Below are 18,420 nucleotides of genomic sequence, written 5' to 3'. Positions count from 1 at the left end.
TGTTAACTTATTTGGCTTATTCTTTTCCAAAGATTAGTAGGAGACCCTATTTGTAAAATAACTGCTGGCCAGTAGAGGGTAGTCTACTCCCTTGTCAGCAAGCGGTGTGCTTAACATTAACCATGGATGGTCTGTGAAACGCAGCAAGCATTTATGTGAGATCATCAAGGTTCGTATCAACGCCTCCCATTCTCTAAAGGGAATTCTTTCTTTTGGAAAGATCTGTAGTTGATTTATGATTCATAATTTACTTGAGCTCCTGTGAGAACTTTATTATTAAGTTCATTTGCACTTCAGGCAAAATAATAGATCAACGAACCAAACATTTATTACGTTCTCACTAAACCCCCACAGAGGGCAGTGTTAATGTAATGGTGCTAAAGGGGTATATTCAGCTTACAAATAAAATTTCTGCCTGATCAGGTTCTGTTTTTTTAAATTTCTATAACGAAAACACAGCTTGGACAATTGCCTGCCTGCCTTCCATAAGGTCTTGGAATATTGTTTTGCGTTACCATAATACTTAGGTCCTGTTTTATTCCTGCGTTTTGACTAACAGCCTGCTGCCCTCCCTGCTTTCTCCCAGCAGCTTTGAGACAAACTTGCATCATTACAAAAGGATCAGGGAGCGTCCGCATACAAATAAGCATGTTGTCACCTAGTTAAAGCATTATGTTCTGCATGTAGTAAAGTATGCAGGGAGGAAGGCTAGTGTGCATAAGCCCTGTTACACATTTCTGCTATATTCTTGGGAAAAAGTAGCATGTGAACAGGCCCTGTATCTCTAAAACAGAGAGACCTTAACCTGAGTAATGCTGTTGAAGTTGTACTATGTACATTGTGGCTTCGTGAAGGCTTCAGCCTGAATTTGTTACCACTTTTCGGAAAGCAGGAAGCATTGCACTCCAATTAATCTGGCAAGTGAGATTGATTCACAACTGTAGGCATGTAGTGTTTATATGTACACATACACACAGGCAACACATATGCACCTTCATAAAAGTGCAGACATTCCTTTATTCGTATTGTTGCACAAAAAAAAACCCCACCCCAGGAAGCAAAAACTGGGACAACAGAAAATTCTTTTTTCACCTTGATTTTTCACGCATATATACACATGACTTTTCTCTAGAGTTGCATGCACATAGCAAGTATTGTTGTGGTGTGTTGACACTAGCTAAGTAGGCATGTATGTCTAGGAAATCTATAGTCCAATAATACCTGATGTGTGTTTAGTATGGCCCCTTCCCATCACATTTTTGTCCTAGGGTATATTCTAGCTTCCTTCAAAGCCCTGCACCTAGCACTGTTTCATACACAATTTTAAATGTATCCTTAAAAATGCAAAGTGTTTATATGACAAATTTCGGTTTAAAAGCACACCCATCATATGTGCACAATCATCAAGCAGCAAGGACTGATTATAGCTCCCTTCGTGTCAGTCTTTGCTTTGCTGCTGTCATGTGGATAAAATGAGCCCTAGTTGACATAACCCATGTTGATGGTGCTGGGCTAGTGTATAGCTGCACTAATAAAGAGTTGCCAAGGGCACACATGCAAAATAGGAGAAATTTATTCTCCTGGCTTAAGATTCTCCAGCCTGGGCTGAAACATAACCTTTTTATGGTTGACAGAAGTGCAGATTAAGTTAGTGAAATAGTGTAGTTAAACCATGTTCTTCCATAAAGAACTGACATGATTTACATTGATTTGTAGAAATTACTTCAACCGTGGTGAGGAAACCAGTGGCCCACAAGTCAGATTCAATCCACCAGCCTGCCAACTTGTCTATGACTGTCTAAAAGTGACAGTCAGAGCACTGCCTCTGGCAACAGCTGCTTTCAACATAGGCAAAGGAGAAGGTGGGCAGCTCTTTGAAAGCATCAGAGGAGATTGGGAAACCATTTGTCTGCTGCTTTTGATATCCTGCCTACCTCCCTCTTCAGCAACTGCTCACAGCAGTGGTTTCTAATGTCTTTTGTCTCCTTTACGGTTGGGAAAAGCGAGGGATGAGGGAGGCTGGCTTTATTGGGATCCACTGTCTCAAGGCAGCTGATGCTCCATAAATGAACATAGGGTGAGGTTGCCACAAGGTGCCTAGCTGCACCCACTGGTGGTTTGAGCCCTCCAGGTGGATGGCCAAGATGGGATGTGGCCCTTAGGCAAAAATTGGTTCACTGACACTTGATTTAAACTGTAGTAACAGGTTGCGTTGCATTGATCCTATAGTAATCAAACCAGATTTTCTTTAGCAGAGCAGCATTTGAACACCTGGAAAAGCTTGTTAGATAGCCAGCACCCAATGACAATAATATACATAAAATATAAAGAGATATTTTAAAATGCTGCTTATATAATGACTAGGGAGCATTTTTTTTATTCGGAGTGAATATAAAAGTTACTCAGTAGAGAACTGTATACAATCATATGAAATGAACTGGATGAAATATTCATGTAGCTTAATGTCTGTAACCTATATGAAGCCCTCGTTCCGGGGGTTGTTGCCTCTGGTTGCTTTAAGGTGCTCTTTGCAAAATCAGCACCTTGGAGAGCAGAATAAGGCTGGTAGTCTGGGGCTGGAGACATCCTTTCATTTGGGTGTGCGTGTGTGTGTTGAAAATAGTTTATTACAGCCATGGTTGCCTGTGCTATGTGTATGCTTTCCTCACAGTCAGCCATGGCAAACCAGAGCAGTTCATAAACCTGCAAAACTTGCTTGATCAGAGACAACCATGGCACTAAAGAACTAACAAACAGCAACACACAAAAACAAAACTTGCCATCTGTCTTCAGTCTGATTTTGCTTAGTGGAAGCCTTTATACAGTGTTTAGAAATCTGATGAGAGAAATTTGTGGCTTTTTCATGCTAGAACAGATATCAGCATATGATATGTCAGTGAGTAAGTTCCAGAAGTTTTGTGAGGTCCAGACTTGCGGCTGATTGTTCTTTTATTACAAACATATAGTTCTTTGGCAATTTTCCAGTTTCTTCTGTGCATGCTTACCTGAGGACCATTAACAAAATTTCAGTTCTTTCTTGAGCCTGGTGTACCTTGGTCATTCCTGTTTCATGCTTCTAGGGCACTGTAGTCCATACTATTATGGGTTAGTTTGTGTGGGATGAATATGTGGCAGATCATGGGTTAAGCCAGGGAGTTCAGATGTAGTCACCTTTTGGATTCCCATCAATCTTGTTGCCCTGTGAACTGATAGACCAACTTACAGATGTCAGCACTCTGGTGAAAAGTTCTGAAAATAAGAGCTCATCTGAAAATAATTATGATGAGGTCTCTTAAATATTATGAAGGTAAACACAAGCTTCCTGGATTAGAATTTATTTAATTTGAACAAGACATAACTAATTTTGAGTCTGTTGGACTCAGAAGAAGAAAGAATGTGGTATAGAAATGATAACAATACAAAAGATAATTGGATACATGCCAGTCAGGGCACATGCCTCCATTGCTAGAAACAGTTGAGATAGGCTTTTTTAAAAAAATGTTCTATTGTTAGCCTGCAGTTCTTACAGAAGAGCTTGAGTAATAAATTACTTGGCTAAGTATCGGCTTTTAAGGTTTTAAAATTCAATTCAAATGTCACTACTGTTTATTATCGTTCCTTCGATGTTTACAATTTAAACTCCGTTGCTGATCTGTGAATTCTGTGAATTGGCTATATTTTTACTGCTATTTGTAGTTCAATACTACTTATAATGTCATATTTTTATAAACTGTTTTCTGGTCATTGACCGTATTAAAGATATTTGGAATTACTTGGCTAAAAATGAGTACACCCCATGCTAGTCTTCTAAAAACAAGACTCAATCAAAGGGCGGGGGGGGGGCTGACTGAGGACAAAATAGAAATGAACAATAAAGATCCTGTTTGAAAGAGAAGAGGAAATGCATAGGGAAGAAACAGTTCAGCAGATTTGAACCATGTGATGAAACTGCAGGGTGTGAAACAATGATGGTGGTGATGAGGGCTTAGAATTGGGCACCCTGCTTGGAGTGGCACTTTTAGTGGAAAGTGGAGAGTTAAAGCATAGTCAGGATTCAGTAATAGAAAGATTCATACGGGAAGAAGAGAAGCATAGAAGCTATGAAGGGGGTAGCATTAGGTAGCAGTGCAGGACATAAAAAGTCCCTTACCCCACAAAGAAAGGCAGATACAGTATAGATATAGAGAAATAGATTGTTTCTTAGGAATCCCAGATTCTGCTCACAAAAGTCCAGGGATTATCAGCAGCCTTGCATTTGTGATTATATATTAGAGCTTCAGTTCTGTAATTATACCATGCACGTATGGTAGAGTTCACATAGGTAACTTGGCTCCCAACATTTGGGATACTTAGAAAGAGAAGAGTTCCTCATGCTCAGCTTCCACTTTTTAGTTCTGAGAGGTAAAAAGCATTCCTTGTGATCTTTCGCTGACAAAAATTTTGTGAGAGAAACTGCCCCACAAATTTTAATATTTATCATGTACAATTTTTAAAAGGTTACACACCTTATAAATTTAATCAATGTCACAAACTTGTACTAGCTGTTAAAATTTCCCCCCCAATTAGTGGGGTCAGTTTTACATACTGTACTTGCAACAAAGATTTTCCCTTTTCTTTCTTTCTTTCTTTCTTTCTTTCTTTCTTTCTTTCTTTCTTTCTTCTGTTGGGCTCAGTCTTGGTTTCTGCAGGGGAGCAAAATGGCTAAGTCAAAAATTTAGACTTCGTTCTTTCCAAGATTTTTAGAACTTAGTCTCTGCTTTTATAACCTACATGCATAAGTGCATCATTCTATCGTTTCTTCTGTTTCTATTCTGTGATTATCAGTCCTTGCTCCCTCTGCTTTTCCAGTTTAGCTGCCTATTCCATCAATGTTAATCCTCCATGTTAGGTTAAGCATTAACCCTTATTCTTGCATAGCCATTCTATACATTTAGGTTCTATGGAGCGTAGGCAGTAAATGTAGTAACTTCGCAGACTACATGCTTCTTTTTTTAGTAGTTGCAGTTCAGATTTGCAATCCCTTGCTATTTTTAAACAGAGAGCCTTCTCAGTATGCAAGGCCATAGAACTAGAAAAGAATCTTTTTAAGGTGATATCCAAAGACGCTTTGCCAAGAAAAATCAGTCCCTCTTGAATGTAGTACAAAGTTTACTGTATTCTGTTGTGAATAGGTTGTGCAAAGTTAATGTTGTGTGAAATAAAACCAGAAAACACAACACAGGGATTTCTCTAGCAGATTACTCACTTAAAAATTGACTTGAAATAAAAATCTGTATTAATATAGTTAATGTTTCTTATGTCATATCAGTGGAATTCATTTTGTCTTATTAGAGGACCTGGAGAATGCAAGTTCCCACACAGCTGTCCAAAGAGGTGAGTTTCCTTGATTTAGCTATAAGCCAGAACAGGGGATGCATTCCTGGCTCTGTTGGGGGTACACTTGGGATGTGGCTTCAAGCATTCAGGAAGTATGTACCAGTTGCCTTGGAAAGCATGCTCTGATGTGGCTTATTGATATCTGAATATGCTCATAAAGTATTTTTATATACATTAGGGTAGCTAGAATTAGAAGTGACGGGTGGTCTTATTTGTCACTTTGTCTTCCAGAACAATTTTCATAATAACTGGTTGTTCAGTTCTTCATCTTCCTTTAATGTTATATTGAATTCCTCAGTTGTTGGTTTTTTACGGAGGACTGGAAGGGGATGGAACTAAAGATCAGTTAATACATAAAAAATGCGTGCTGCTGTGGAATTCTTGATACCAGTCTTGGTGCCTGCCTAGGAATACTCAGTAATGGGGGGGGGGGGGCTTCAATTTTCACTGCGAGGGTAACGATCTTGAAAAGGAATAGGTGTTTCAACAGCACAAACAGGGGCTTACGTGCAGTATATTTTATCTTTATTTCCTGCTTATCAGGAGAAGTTCTGTGGTTTTTAAATTGAAGCTGAAAACAATTGCTGAACTTTTAGTGAGCTGGTCCAGGAAGCTCATAAGCTTGGGTTTAAGAGTTTGAGTGGCCATGCAAGGCACCCCAGGTGTTGGATTCAAAACATCAAAGTTGTTGCCAAAAGGGTGCAAATACTTTTCATTTATTTGTTTAAAAGATTTGTCTGGTATGGATACTGTCGAGGGTGAGGTGTGATATCCTAAGGACATTATATGGGAGTTCCCTCATTCATGCAGCCCTGTGCCAGTTATTTTGTTTATTATAGTGAAAATATCCTTTATATTTAAAAATACGTGCTCAGAGCTGAATGACTCTGTCCCATTTGACTACTGTTTGCACCTGAATTCACAACATCAAGTTACCTGGGTATTTCACACCACTTATCTCTGTCCGGTACAGATCATTTCATGATGTATTCATTAACTAAACATATCACAACACTGAGCACTTCACACTGGTTCAGACAGTCAGCAGACTCCATTCAAACTGCAGCCAGCAAGCTCTCACCCAGCAGGGATCACATTGAAGAGAGAGCTGTACGAAACAGCATGTGGGGACCATGTACACTGGTGCCATGATTTGTACAGTCACAGTGATCCTCCAGATCAATTCGTTCTTGCAAATTGCAGCAACCGTGTGAATCTGTTCATGTGATCTCTGCTTCCTTGCGGTCCCTGCTGGTGGCCCTGCAGACTCCCACAGGCAGTTTGTGTGGGACCTGTCTAGCCTCTGCTCTGGACCACTGCCTGAAATTGGTGTATCTGGGGAGTGGAAGGTACTTATGCAGTATCTTCCTTCTGATCATCATACAGCAGAAGGCTCAATTTGTGCTGCCTTGTAGAAGCCTCCACAGTGATCCCAAGCACTGTAACTTTCAGAAATGTTGGACATGATTCACAGAATCATCAGAGTTGCCAAAAGGGCATCTCTTGAAGCACCGCCAAGCACTTTGAAAGCACTGTTACAGAAAACTGCAAGGCAGTCTTATGGCAGCAGGTACTCTTTTGAATTCACTGCTGTAGAAATGGATAAAACAAGACATGTATGCATTTATCATAGGGATGATGTTTCTAGATGTTCATACTACGTAGGTGAATCATGTCCTACCTGTAATGTCCAAGCAGAGGCAAGCACTATGTTTTCTTGGAAAACCACTTATTCTTGGATGCAGATAATTGATTCATCAGAAGGAGCACTGCAATGGGCAAAGGGGCATCACCCATATTTTTTTCCTTTGTTTTTCCTTTTGTTTTTCTGTCTGTGTTTCCAGCAACATCAGTTGATTACAGTTCCTTTGCAGACAGATGCAACAGCTGGATAGAATTCATTAAACTGAAAGCTCAGACCATAAGGCGTGGATCAATTAAGACAAGTAGGCGGTCATTTCTACCACATTCTGATCATTGGAAGCGTAGTTCTGATCTTTCAGTGGCAAACGGTGGAGCTTCCTACCCAGTAGTGGCATTGCAAAATCAGTGTCCGAGTGTGAAAGCTGCAGACACACAGCGTCTGTTTTTGAAAACATTAATGCCAGGTTGATTTTGGAGCACATTGTTCTGTGCTCCAAAAGTAAACTGCCAGTAAATATATAGGTGATAAATAGGCTTGTGAATTGTACAACTAAAAGGTATACATACCGTGTGGCAGAAAGTGTATGTATACATCAGTGAAATTCTTCAGACTATGCAAGGATCACCTGCACGATATTTGTGGCAGCAATCACTGAATTACAAAGTGTTGAGTTTTTAATTTTTGTTGAAGTAGTTCAATGGCTGCAGGTATGACTTTTGCTTTAGTTACCCAAGATGAAGATTTACCTGGAAGCTGACAGCAATGAAGAATTTCTCCAAAATTTGAAAAATGCTGGACTGGAGAAACGTGTCAACTTTCACACTCTTTCCTGTAGACTTTTTGTCGTTCCCTCTAGCAGAAATTTTTACCAAATCGTGATACCTTTCCCAACCACTCCCTCCCTCCCTCCGCACTACCTGTGTCTTCACTTTATAACTGATCATTTGTATGTGCAGCTGCTGGCCTCAGTGTTTTCTTTTGCAGGAATGCTACTCTTCTTCCAAAATTAAATCCCATTCAAGCTTTTTGTCTCTCGTTTGCATGTGCTGCATGGTTATTTCTTTTCTATGGCTGAGCATCACGGGCAGCTGAATGTTGTCACCAAGCTATGTGGAAACCATGAAGAAGGCTTAATCTGTTGGAGCTACCGATGCAACTGTCCATATATTGAGTAGTTATTCTCTGTCTGTCTTCCTTCTTTCCTTCCTCCCTTCTGCCACTTGTAGCCATTTCATTCGACAAACCAAGTCCATTGACAGAAGGACAGTCCCGTCGTTCTGGCTCATCCGGCATGAGTTCCACTGTGCCAGTTGTTAAGATGACACCTCTTTCTTTCATCGCTGGGGCAAAAATAACCAAATACCTTGGAATAATCAACATGTTTTTTATACGAGAAACCACTTCTTTGCGTGAGGTAAGCTGCACTGGAGTTCGCCTTTCTCTCATGGCTAACATGGCTGATCTTGGGTTTTAGTTATGCTGGGTACAAGAGATTCAGAAATTCAGAATTAACAGAAAAATAAAGGGCGTAAATCTTGCTTGAGCAGATTCCAGATTATCATATCTCCATATACCTTCACTATAAGCAAAATCCAATGCACAGTTGAATTTGGTGCTCTTTTTAGCAGATTAACCCAGCCCTTGATTGTGTGTTTGCAGAAAAGATCCACAGTATAGCTCTGCTAGATAATTTGAAAAATATGCAGGTATGCTATTATAAGGCAACAATAACAGCAAATGTTTTGGGAGCCTAAGCAAATTGTCACACAGTCCCATCTGTTCCTTGTATGGTTTTGAATGCTATTTGTGGTTTTTCATTGCTTTTTTGCTGATAAATCAGACTGTTTACTTGGAGGTTTGAAGTAGTAGTTCTCAAAGTATGTGTTAACTCTGAATGATGCTTTAGAAGACTAAGAAAAACGACACAACTCTTTTGGAACAGCTGTTGATTAGTTTTCACTTGTTTAGAATAAATTTGAAACTAAAGAACAGTAAATTCTGGGGATGGTTTTACTAGTGCCTTTCCACTAAAATGCGTGTTGGTGTGTTTTTATAGGAGGGCGGTGTAAGCGGTTTTCTTCATGCATTCATTGCTGAGGTCTTTGCAATGGTAAGGGCTCACGTGGCAGCTCTCGGGGGAAATGCCGTTGTCTCTTACATCATGAAGCAGTGCGTGTTCATGGAGAATCCAAACAAAAATCAGGTAAATGGTGCTTGAAGAGAACACTGTATGTCTGCACATAAACGGTCAAGGACTAGAGAAGCCTGACAGCATTTGCAATGTACTGGCATCCAGGCAAGGTTCTCCTAAAGTCTGTTACAATATGAGATCATCGCAGCTGCAGACAGACAGCTTGTTTACATCACATGATGGGGTTGACTGTGGGAAACAATGTTACAGTCAGTTCACAGGGCAATTCACCGGAATTTGCTCAGTGTGTAATATGTGTCTTGCATATGTACAGGAAGTCTCTTTCACTTGTTTGCTGAAGTTTGAAGTGATCGGACATGTTTTCTGTAATGCTGCAAAGTCAGAAATAAAAGTATGTAAATAGACGTTTCTGGCTATCTCCTTTCCCTGCTAGGGAAGCAGGAGGGAGTGGGTGTGCACTTCCCATGCTGGGAAGTGTCGCCTATCGAGACCTAGCCTGGATCCTGCGGGGATTGTAGCCAGGGAGGTCACCGGAGACCAAGCCAGGAGCCTGGGAGAGTTGCCAGCTTCTCCCGAGAAAGGCTTGTTTTCCAACACAGTCAAGAATTCCTGCTAAGTAAACAACCTACCTGTTAATCACACCATGTCAAGTGATTGACGAGTGGGTTATCCCACTCACCTGTCAAAAGTTGGCACTCGGGAGTGGGGGCAGATGACAGTCTGGCTCACAAGTCCAAAAGGGTCCCCCACCCCTTCTTTAAAGGGTTTGTGACAGCCCCTGGGCCTTAAAATGGAGCAATTAGACTTTTCATTTGTTTGTAGCTACTGGAATTCTTGGCTAATAAATGTGGCTGCATGATTTGGCTCCTTTTGTGTGTGAAGTCGCAATAGAAGCACGGAATGGAGGGCTGCATTTTCCAAGAAACACCACAGTTTTGGTAAAATATATATATAACATTCCCACTTTTTACGGACAGGAGTCTTAAATCCCGATAAAAAAGGAGCAACTGCATTTATTGCACTGGGCTCCAAAGGCCTTTTGAACAATGTGTGCCATTCCAAAAAGGACGTTAGCAAATTGTCAATTTGTAGCTTTCTGCTGTGTCAGCTTTCAAAGAAATTGAAAGGGAAACACATGAAAAGTGAGGCTGAAAAGGCTGAGCAGCCTTAGCTTGGAGAAAAAAAATGTTTATTTGTTGGGGCTGTTAGGGAGGGCCCTATATTCACAAAATGAGCTGGTGTAGGTGGAGAGGAAATAATTACTTACTCAGGCCATTTCACACAGAAACCATTTGTGTGATCAGAAGCTTCTGAATCTCTAGTACTACTAGTTTTGGCCTCTGCTGTAACCATCTGCAGAAAGCTCCTTCTCTGCTAGCGTTGCTGCAGCTGCTCATCTGTAAACTTTTTGTCAGCACTTGGCTGCTTCTGGCAGCAGAGAGGTACAAAGACCTTGTCCGGTAGCAGGAATTTCTTTGTGCATTTTAAAGTCCTGTGTAAACAATAAGATTCTGTTTAAAATCTAGAAGATATATAACTGGATGCCCGCTTTCTGTCTTTGCAGGCACAGTGCCTAATAAATGTCAGCGGAGATGCAGTAATCTTTATACGTGAATCGGAATTGGAAGGAGCAGCAAACCAGCTCTCCACAAATGGCTCTCAACCTACCAATTCAAAAGATGCCGTAAGTTACAACATGAAGAAGTGAAATGGATTTAATTATACCTCAAGGTTATCTTCAAAGTGTCAGATGCCATGGCTTTCATTTGTTTCTTTTCAATCAGCAACACTCCTTATATTAAGGACTGCTCCATTTTGAGGCAATCATAAATATTGTCCATCAGATTTCATAAGAGCCCCTGTGCACACAAAAGAACATCTGTCTAAAGGAAGAACTGAAAATAGCAGATGTTCATCAGAACAGAAGTCATCAGGATATCGCCCTGTATATTATAGGGCCAGAACAAAAAAAATCTTACTTGGAAGCTATCAGAAACAAATGTTACTCATTCTCAGAGGGAGGAAGAGAGGATTTATATTACAACTGGAATATAGCTGAGAAGTTCAAATCTCTCCATGTGTTTTAAGAAAGGAAAAGCTGGTTCCAACAGCACAGCCAAATACGCAACATGCAAAGTAAACATAGCTTTTGGAACTAGTGACAATCATCGCCCACATGAACTGGACAGACTGGATGTAGCTGCATGTTAAAATATGTTTTTTCATGTTTGTGAACTATTGAATATTTTTCTATTGTACATTTTTTAATTTTAAATTGCTAAATAGAATTATGATAAAATAACTGGTTCAGATAACTATTGACATTTTATGTTATTGGAACAATAGCGGTAGATGAAAATCTGCTATCTGAAGTCTGTGAAATCCTAGCTGCGTCTGAAGAGGAAATCAGGGCTTTGGATTTCACAGGTTGCAAATACAAGGAAACTTGGAGAAAGAGCAGTATTCTAGAAAGGCCACCACTCACAGATGGTGTTAAATATGGTACCTAGGAAGATAAGGATTGCTGCAGTAAACAGAGGATTAGACACACCGAAATGGATTTGATAGAATATAACAGTCCGTAGATCTGAGAAACTGCTATTAACAGATGCGATCCTAGACACTTGCATGCGTGGATAGGGGAGATAAATGCATGCTGAAGCATGAAATATGTTTTGAAAGTTTCTGTGGCAGCAATCACTTGGCTGAACAGGCATGCCACTTTTATTAAAACTGGCTTGCCTCTTCAACTGATGAGTAGCTGTAGGAAAAACTTTGAAAACCTGTGGATGCACTTCTTCCCTCACTCATGGCCATATAGGAGCCCAGCTGAAGTGTTTTTGATGGCCTCCAGTGTGGAACTTGAAGAAAAGGTGTAAACTTGAATGTAAATAGATGACATTTTGCTAGATCTGGGTACAGAAATTATCTTATTATTTGTCCAATTCAGAGATTCCATTGTAAATGAGAATGATGAAAATCACATTCCTATTTGCATAATAAAGCTTCTTTCTTTAAAAAAAAAAGAAAAGATAATCCTGATTTGCTATTTGGGAGAGGTGGTGAGGAGGTAAGCATGCAACGATTTTTGGGTGGGTTATATCAGTTGTATATTTTGCATTAGTCATGCTCCGAGAATACCCACTGAAATTAATGAATTTAGGCCCCTTAATTACAATGGGTCTATAACCACATCTCTCAGTATCTATTGGCTTTGTTGTAGAAATAGCTAGAAGCAATTGTGGAACACAATCCTTGGAAGCTGCTTTGCAAAGATATGTTGAGGACATACTGACTGCTAGATTCTCACAGGTTGTAGAAGGTAACTAACAGGTGCACTAACAGAAAAAGTTCTGTTAGTGACGTCCAGGAAGTAGGGTCTCAGCTGGCATACTAGATGGAGTTGGTGACTTCTTGAAAGCTGACACAGAGGCAGTTTTCTTGATTCTTTTATCTTAATTCATTTCTAACTCCTAAAAATTGATGTTGTGTACTGTTGTCATACCACTTGCCTATTTTATTTTTTCAATTGCTGAAGTTCTGCCAGGAAATAGAGGAAATAGCCTGACAGATGAAAGCTATTTTTCATTCTAGTCCTATGGGGAGTGGGCCCCAGCCCACAAAATGGCTGGGGCATGTTCCACAGGGGGGGATGCACTGGGACAACCGATCTCAGTGATCACGGGTAGGAGGAGGAGTTACGCTAAGACCAGACCATGTCATTACAGAGGGGGCAGGTTTAGTCGTTGTCTGAGGACTATTCCTGCCTCCGGGTCTGGTCCTGACCGGATGGATACTAGAATCAGCAAGGGATACCCACATGACCTGAAGGTGCTGCTGTGCAATGCCAGGTCAATGATTCATAAGACCACTGCCATCCATGACTTGATCATGGATGGAGGACTTGACCTGGATGAAGCAGATGGGCCTGTCCTTGCCGCTGCTTGTCCACCAGGTTTCTCTTACGCACAGCAACCCAGGTCATGTGGGCGGGGAAGGGGGGGTTGCAGTGATTTTTAGGAAGTCATTAGTTTGCACCAGGCGTCCTATTGGGAAGACCCAGTTTTCTGAGTGCATGTTCTGGAAGTTGGGCAACAGGGGCAGTACAGGATTCCTTTTGGTGTACCGACCTCCCCGCTGCACCAAGGATTCCCTGCCTGAGCTGCTTCAGGTTGTGCCGGATGTTCTCCTGGAGACACCTAGCTTGGTTGTCCTAGGGGATTTTAACATCCATGCCGACACGACCTTACAAGGGGCCGCTCGGGACTTCGTGGAAAGCATGGCCTCCATGGGGTTGTCCCTGAATAAGTCTGGCCCAACCCATAGCCACGGACATGCCTTGGACCTGGTGTTTACCTCTATGGATGTTGGTGATCTGACACTAAGTAAAAGCGAAACGAAAGAAGTGCCATGGTCAGATTACTTCCTGGTGCTACTGGACTTCTCTGCAACCCATCCCCTCTGAAGGGAGGTGGGACCAATTCGGATGGTCCGCCCCCGCCACTTAATGGATCCAAATGGTTTCCAGAGAGTGGTAGGGGATGCTTTATCCCATGTTGATGGCCTTTCAGCTGATTCCCTGGTGGCCCGCTGGAATGTGGAGTTAACCAGGGCTATTGACTTTTTGGCTTCGAAGCGCCCTCTCCAATTGCATGGAGCCCGGACAGCCCCATGGTTTTCCACGGATCTGAGGGCAATGAAACAATCGTTGAGATGGCTAGAGCGCCGGTGGTGGAGAACTCATTCCGAATCTGACCAGACACAGGTTAGAGCCTACCAAGTGGCAATAGCGACGGCGAAGAAGAATTACTTCACCGCCTCTATTGCATCTGCAGAAAACAGCAGCAGGAGACTTTTTCAGGTGGTTCACAATTTAGCGGAACCACCTGCAACATCGGGGCCCACTACGGGCCACATGTTCTCCTGCAATGATTTTGCAAAGTTTTTTGCAGATAAAATCGCTCAGATTCAGGAAGAAGTAGACTCCACTGTGGGAGCAGGGCCGGGGTGGGAGAGTGCTAGAGTTTTGTCTAGTCAAGTTGAGTGGGATCAATTCCAATCTGTTACCTCCGAGGATGTGGACAGGCTGCTTGGACGAGTGAAACCAACCACCTGTCTCCTGGATCCTTGCCCATCCTGGCTTATAAAAGCTAGCCGGGAAGGACTGGGCGATGGGCTTTGTGGGGTGGTGAATGCTTCCCTCCGTGAGGGAGCCTTCCCAGACCCGCTGAAAGAGGCGGTTATTAAACCACTTCTTAAAAAACTATCTTTAGATGCGGCCACGATGGCCAACTATCGCCCAGTCTCAAATCTTCCATTCTTGGGCAAGGTGATTGAGCGAGCGGTTGCTGAACAACTCCAGGCACGCCTGGAAGAAGTGGACCATTTGGATCCCTTCCAGTCAGTATTCAGGCCTCATCATGGGACTGAAACTGCCTTGGTCGCACTGGTTGATGATCTCCGGCGGGCTAGGGACAAAGGTGAGAGCTGTTTCCTAGTTCTGCTGGATCTCTTAGCGGCGTTTGATGCCATTGACCATAACATCCTTCTGGACCGTCTTGAGGGGCTGGGAGCTGGGGGCACTGTCATACAGTGGTTCCGCTCCTTCCTCCTGGGCCGTGTTCAGAAAGTGGTGGTGGGGGATGAGTGTTCAGACCCCTGGGCTCTCACTTGTGGGGTGCCTCAGGGTTCTGTCCTCTCCCCCATGCTTTTCAACATTTACATGCAGCCGCTGGAAGAGATCATCAGGAGGTTTGGGCTGGGTGTTCATCAGTATGCAGATGATACCCAGCTCTACCTCTCTTTTAAATCAGAACCAGTGAAGGCGGTGAAGGTCCTGTGTGAGTGTCTGGAGGTGGTTGGAGGATGGATGGCGGCTAACAGATTGAGGTTGAATCCTGACAAGACAGAAGTACTGTTTTGGGGGGACAGGAGGCGGGCAGGTGTGGAGGATTCCCTGGTCCTGAATGGGGTAACTGTGCCCCTGAAGGACCAGGTGCGCAGCCTGAGAGTCATTTTGGACTCACTTCTGTCCATGGAGGCACAAGTCAAATCTGTGTTCAGGGCAGCTGTTTACCAGCTCCATCTGGTACGTAGGCTGAGACCCTATCTGCCTGTTGACTGTCTCGCCAGAGTGGTGCATGCTCTGGTTATCTCCCGCTTGGACTACTGCAATGCGCTCTACATGGGGCTACCTTTGAAGGTGACTCGGAAACTACAACTAATCCAGAATGCGGCAGCTAGACTGGTGACTGGGGGCGGCCGCCGAGACCATATAACACCGGTCTTGAAAGACCTACATTGGCTCCCAGTACGTTTCCCAGCACAATTCAAAGTGTTGGTGCTGACCTTTAAAGCCCTAAACGGCCTCGGTCCAGTATACCTGAAGGAGCGTCTCCACCCCCGTCGTTCTGCCCGGACGCTGAGGTCCAGCGCCGAGGGCCTTCTGGCGGTTCCCTCATTGCGAGAAGCAAAGCTACAGGGAACCATGCAGAGGGCCTTCTCGGTAGTGGCGCCCGCCCTGTGGAACGCCCTTCCAGCAGATGTCAAAGCGATAAACAACTACCTGACATTCAGAAGACATCTTAAGGCAGCCCTGTTCAGGAAAGTTTTTAACGTGTAATATTTTACTGTATTTTTGGTTTCTATGGAAGTCGCCCAGAGTGGCTGGGGAGGCCCAGCCAGATGGGCGGGGTATAAATAATAAATTATTATTATTATTATTATTATTATTGTTATTGTTATTGTTATTATTATGGGAACCCCCGGTTCCATTTAGTTAACACATTGTTTTCTTTGCTTTAACATTCACCATACTTGGCAGTAACTTTTTACCAGCCTGTGTTAGATAACATACAAAAACAGGAATGGCGACCTCCATCTCCACTGGTTGCTGTGGGGAAATGAATGCTCAACCAAAGGCAGAGCACAGGCCATTCATCTTAACCTCTTGGCTAATGGCAGAATATTTGAGACTTAATTATTGTGGTCTGCATCCAATACCGGCTTTGCACTGGCAGAAAACACTTTTTCACCTAGTTGTCACCAGTCCCTTCTACCCACTTCAGCTCCCCTTGTCTACTCTGAAAAGGTTAGTAAAAATAAGAAAAAGGTAAAGGACTCCTGACAGTTAAGTCCAGTCACGAACGACTCTGGGGTTGTGGCGCTCATCTTGCTTTACAGGCTGGGGGAGCCTGCGTTTGCAGTTTTTCTGGGTCATGTCGCCAGCATGACTAAGCCGCTTCTGGCGAAACCAGAGCAGCACCCGGAAACGCTGTTTACCTTCCCACCGGAGTTGTACATATTTATCTACTTGCACTTTGACATGCTTTCAAACTGCTAGGTTAGCAGGAGCTGGGACCGAGCAACGGGAGCTCACCCCATTGCAGGGATTCGAACCACCAACCTTCTGATCTGCAAGCCCTTGGCTCAGTGGTGTAGACCACAGCGCCACCCGCATCCCGGAAAGGTTAGAGGAACCTCCAAAGAAGAGAGTGTAAAATTACAGTATGTTAAGATAAATTATTGGGATAAAAACAAAGATGGAAAGGATTTGCTGAAATATCTAATTGAACTAGAATACAAAAAAGGGAGGTGTGAGGAGGTCAAGGAAATAAGCAAATGGAAAATAAGTTATGGGAAGGTTTGATTTGTTTTTTCCCCCTTTTCTTTCTTTCTTTTTTTTCTTAATTGCTTGTATTTTTCTGGGGGTTTTTATCTGCTTGTCTGTATTCATGGTCTTGTTTTTTCTTGCTTAATCTAGTGTTTTCTTTTGTAATTTTTAAAACTGGAATAAATATTATTTTTTTTAAAAAAGGAACCTCCAAAACATGTTCAGATATGTCACAGAGGGTGATAGGGAAGGGATGGTCACCAGGATATAGGGCAGGGATATGGAAACCCAAAGCCCTTCAGGCCTCTCTATCTGGCCCTTGGGCCATTCTCCGGGCCTGCTTAGCCATGCCTCTCACTTTGTATCCTCCTTGACTGTTTTTTCCTGACTGGAACCTGTCCTTGAACTCGGATGATGTCTTCCGCTTGCCTGGACAGAGGGTAGAGAGGGGTGTTTGGCTGCGAAGAAACTTAGCCTTATAGGTAAAATTCATGTTTACGGCTCTGAGCACTTTTGACTCTTGCCCTGTCCACCACTGGCATGTGGCCCCTGAAAGGTCCAAAAGGGAATGTGGCCCTTGATGTGATAAAGGTGTCCCATCCCCCAATGTAGGGGGAAAGTGCTTTCCACTAGTGCAAAGCAACTATTGGATAACCCTGTAACTTCTGAAGACAGTGGTTTTCCTTGCTATTACAACAAGCCTGAGTCTTAGCTAAATACATGCTCTCTCTTCAAGCCTTTAACAGCAGTGTGAGGGAGAGGACTGTGATAGGCAGATTGACAATAGGAGTGTTGCATGCAGTTGTGAACTTTTAAGAGAACACACCTTTTAAAGGAGATTCTGAAGCTTGTCAAAGATTTCTTATGCCTAAAGGCACAACTGCTGCTAGAGAGTTGTTGCTGCTGCTGCTGTTGTTTTAATACTGCCCTTCACCTAAGGTCCCAGGAAAGAAACCTGGTTACAACAACGAAAGCACAATGTTAAAAGCAGTTTAATAAAACAACTTACAATCACAAAAAGAAGGCGGGACCCTAGAGACATAGGCAGTATTTTAGATATTTTCTGCCTAAGTCATTCAGGGCTTCAAACTGTAACATGAGCACCTTGAATTGGGCCAAGAAGTGAATTCTCAAGCCTCTGTGTTTTGGAACAATTGCAGCAGGAAGAGTAGCAGCCATTTATAAGTATTTATAATGCTGCACATGACACTTTACAAAGAACAGGTCTCTAGCCCAAAGGGCTTACAAAATCTATATATAAAAAAATAAGATGGAAACAATAGAAGATGTAGGGGAGAAAGGCAGGAGTAAGGCTGAGTCTTCACAATCATTTAATCTTTTAGTTACGGTTGTATTGGTTTTTCAGAATAGTTGTTTTTTGAAATGGTAATGAAAATCCCTTCTTGAATGCACAACTTGATTTAAAACCTCGTTGAACATGCTACTCATTCCCTTAGGATCCCAGTGGGACACACTTGCATCTGCTAAAGCAAGCAAAGAAATAAATCGTTCTCATATTTACTGGAAGCAGCTTTTAAACATGCAAGACTTTGTGGAAGACGGCTTTCCAAACCTGATAGACTTCACGTGTAGGCTGCCCAAAGTGGTCAGATATCAGGTCAAAGAGGGGAATGG

General features: G+C 42.6%; 1 protein-coding gene and 1 long non-coding RNA gene across 33 annotated transcripts in view; one reads left to right on the top strand and one right to left on the bottom strand.

Moving 5' to 3' along the window:
• C2CD5 (C2 calcium dependent domain containing 5) overlaps positions 1-12,187 on the top strand; it is an 88,369-nt gene extending 76,182 nt beyond the window's left edge. For 26 of the 32 annotated variants that reach the window (XM_081879662.1, XM_081879634.1, XM_081879645.1 and 23 more), the window contains 5 exons: positions 5,332-5,373; positions 7,221-7,322; positions 8,248-8,435; positions 9,078-9,224; positions 10,738-12,187. In XM_081879662.1, the coding sequence (XP_081735788.1) occupies positions 5,332-5,373; positions 7,221-7,322; positions 8,248-8,435; positions 9,078-9,224; positions 10,738-10,881 (623 nt within the window). In that variant the 3' untranslated portion in view covers positions 10,882-12,187. The remainder of the gene's footprint in view (positions 1-5,331; positions 5,374-7,220; positions 7,323-8,247; positions 8,436-9,077; positions 9,225-10,737) is intronic. The other 6 variants (XM_081879636.1, XM_081879653.1, XM_081879654.1 and 3 more) reach the window with 3 other exon arrangements.
• A 4,209-nt stretch (positions 12,188-16,396) lies between these two features.
• On the bottom strand, positions 16,397-17,682 carry LOC309351140. Its single transcript, XR_014160717.1, has 2 exons — positions 16,994-17,682; positions 16,397-16,652 (listed from the first exon to the last, which is right to left on the bottom strand). It is a non-coding gene; the product is annotated as an uncharacterized lncRNA (long non-coding RNA).
• Positions 17,683-18,420: the final 738 nt, after the last annotated feature.

This window comes from Podarcis erhardii (assembly GCF_964252035.2).
Source record: "Podarcis erhardii genome assembly, chromosome: 10".
In the NCBI taxonomy this organism is placed as follows: domain Eukaryota; kingdom Metazoa; phylum Chordata; class Lepidosauria; order Squamata; family Lacertidae; genus Podarcis; species Podarcis erhardii.
Note: the sequence above shows the minus strand (reverse complement) of the source record. Positions and strands in the feature narration are given on the sequence as shown.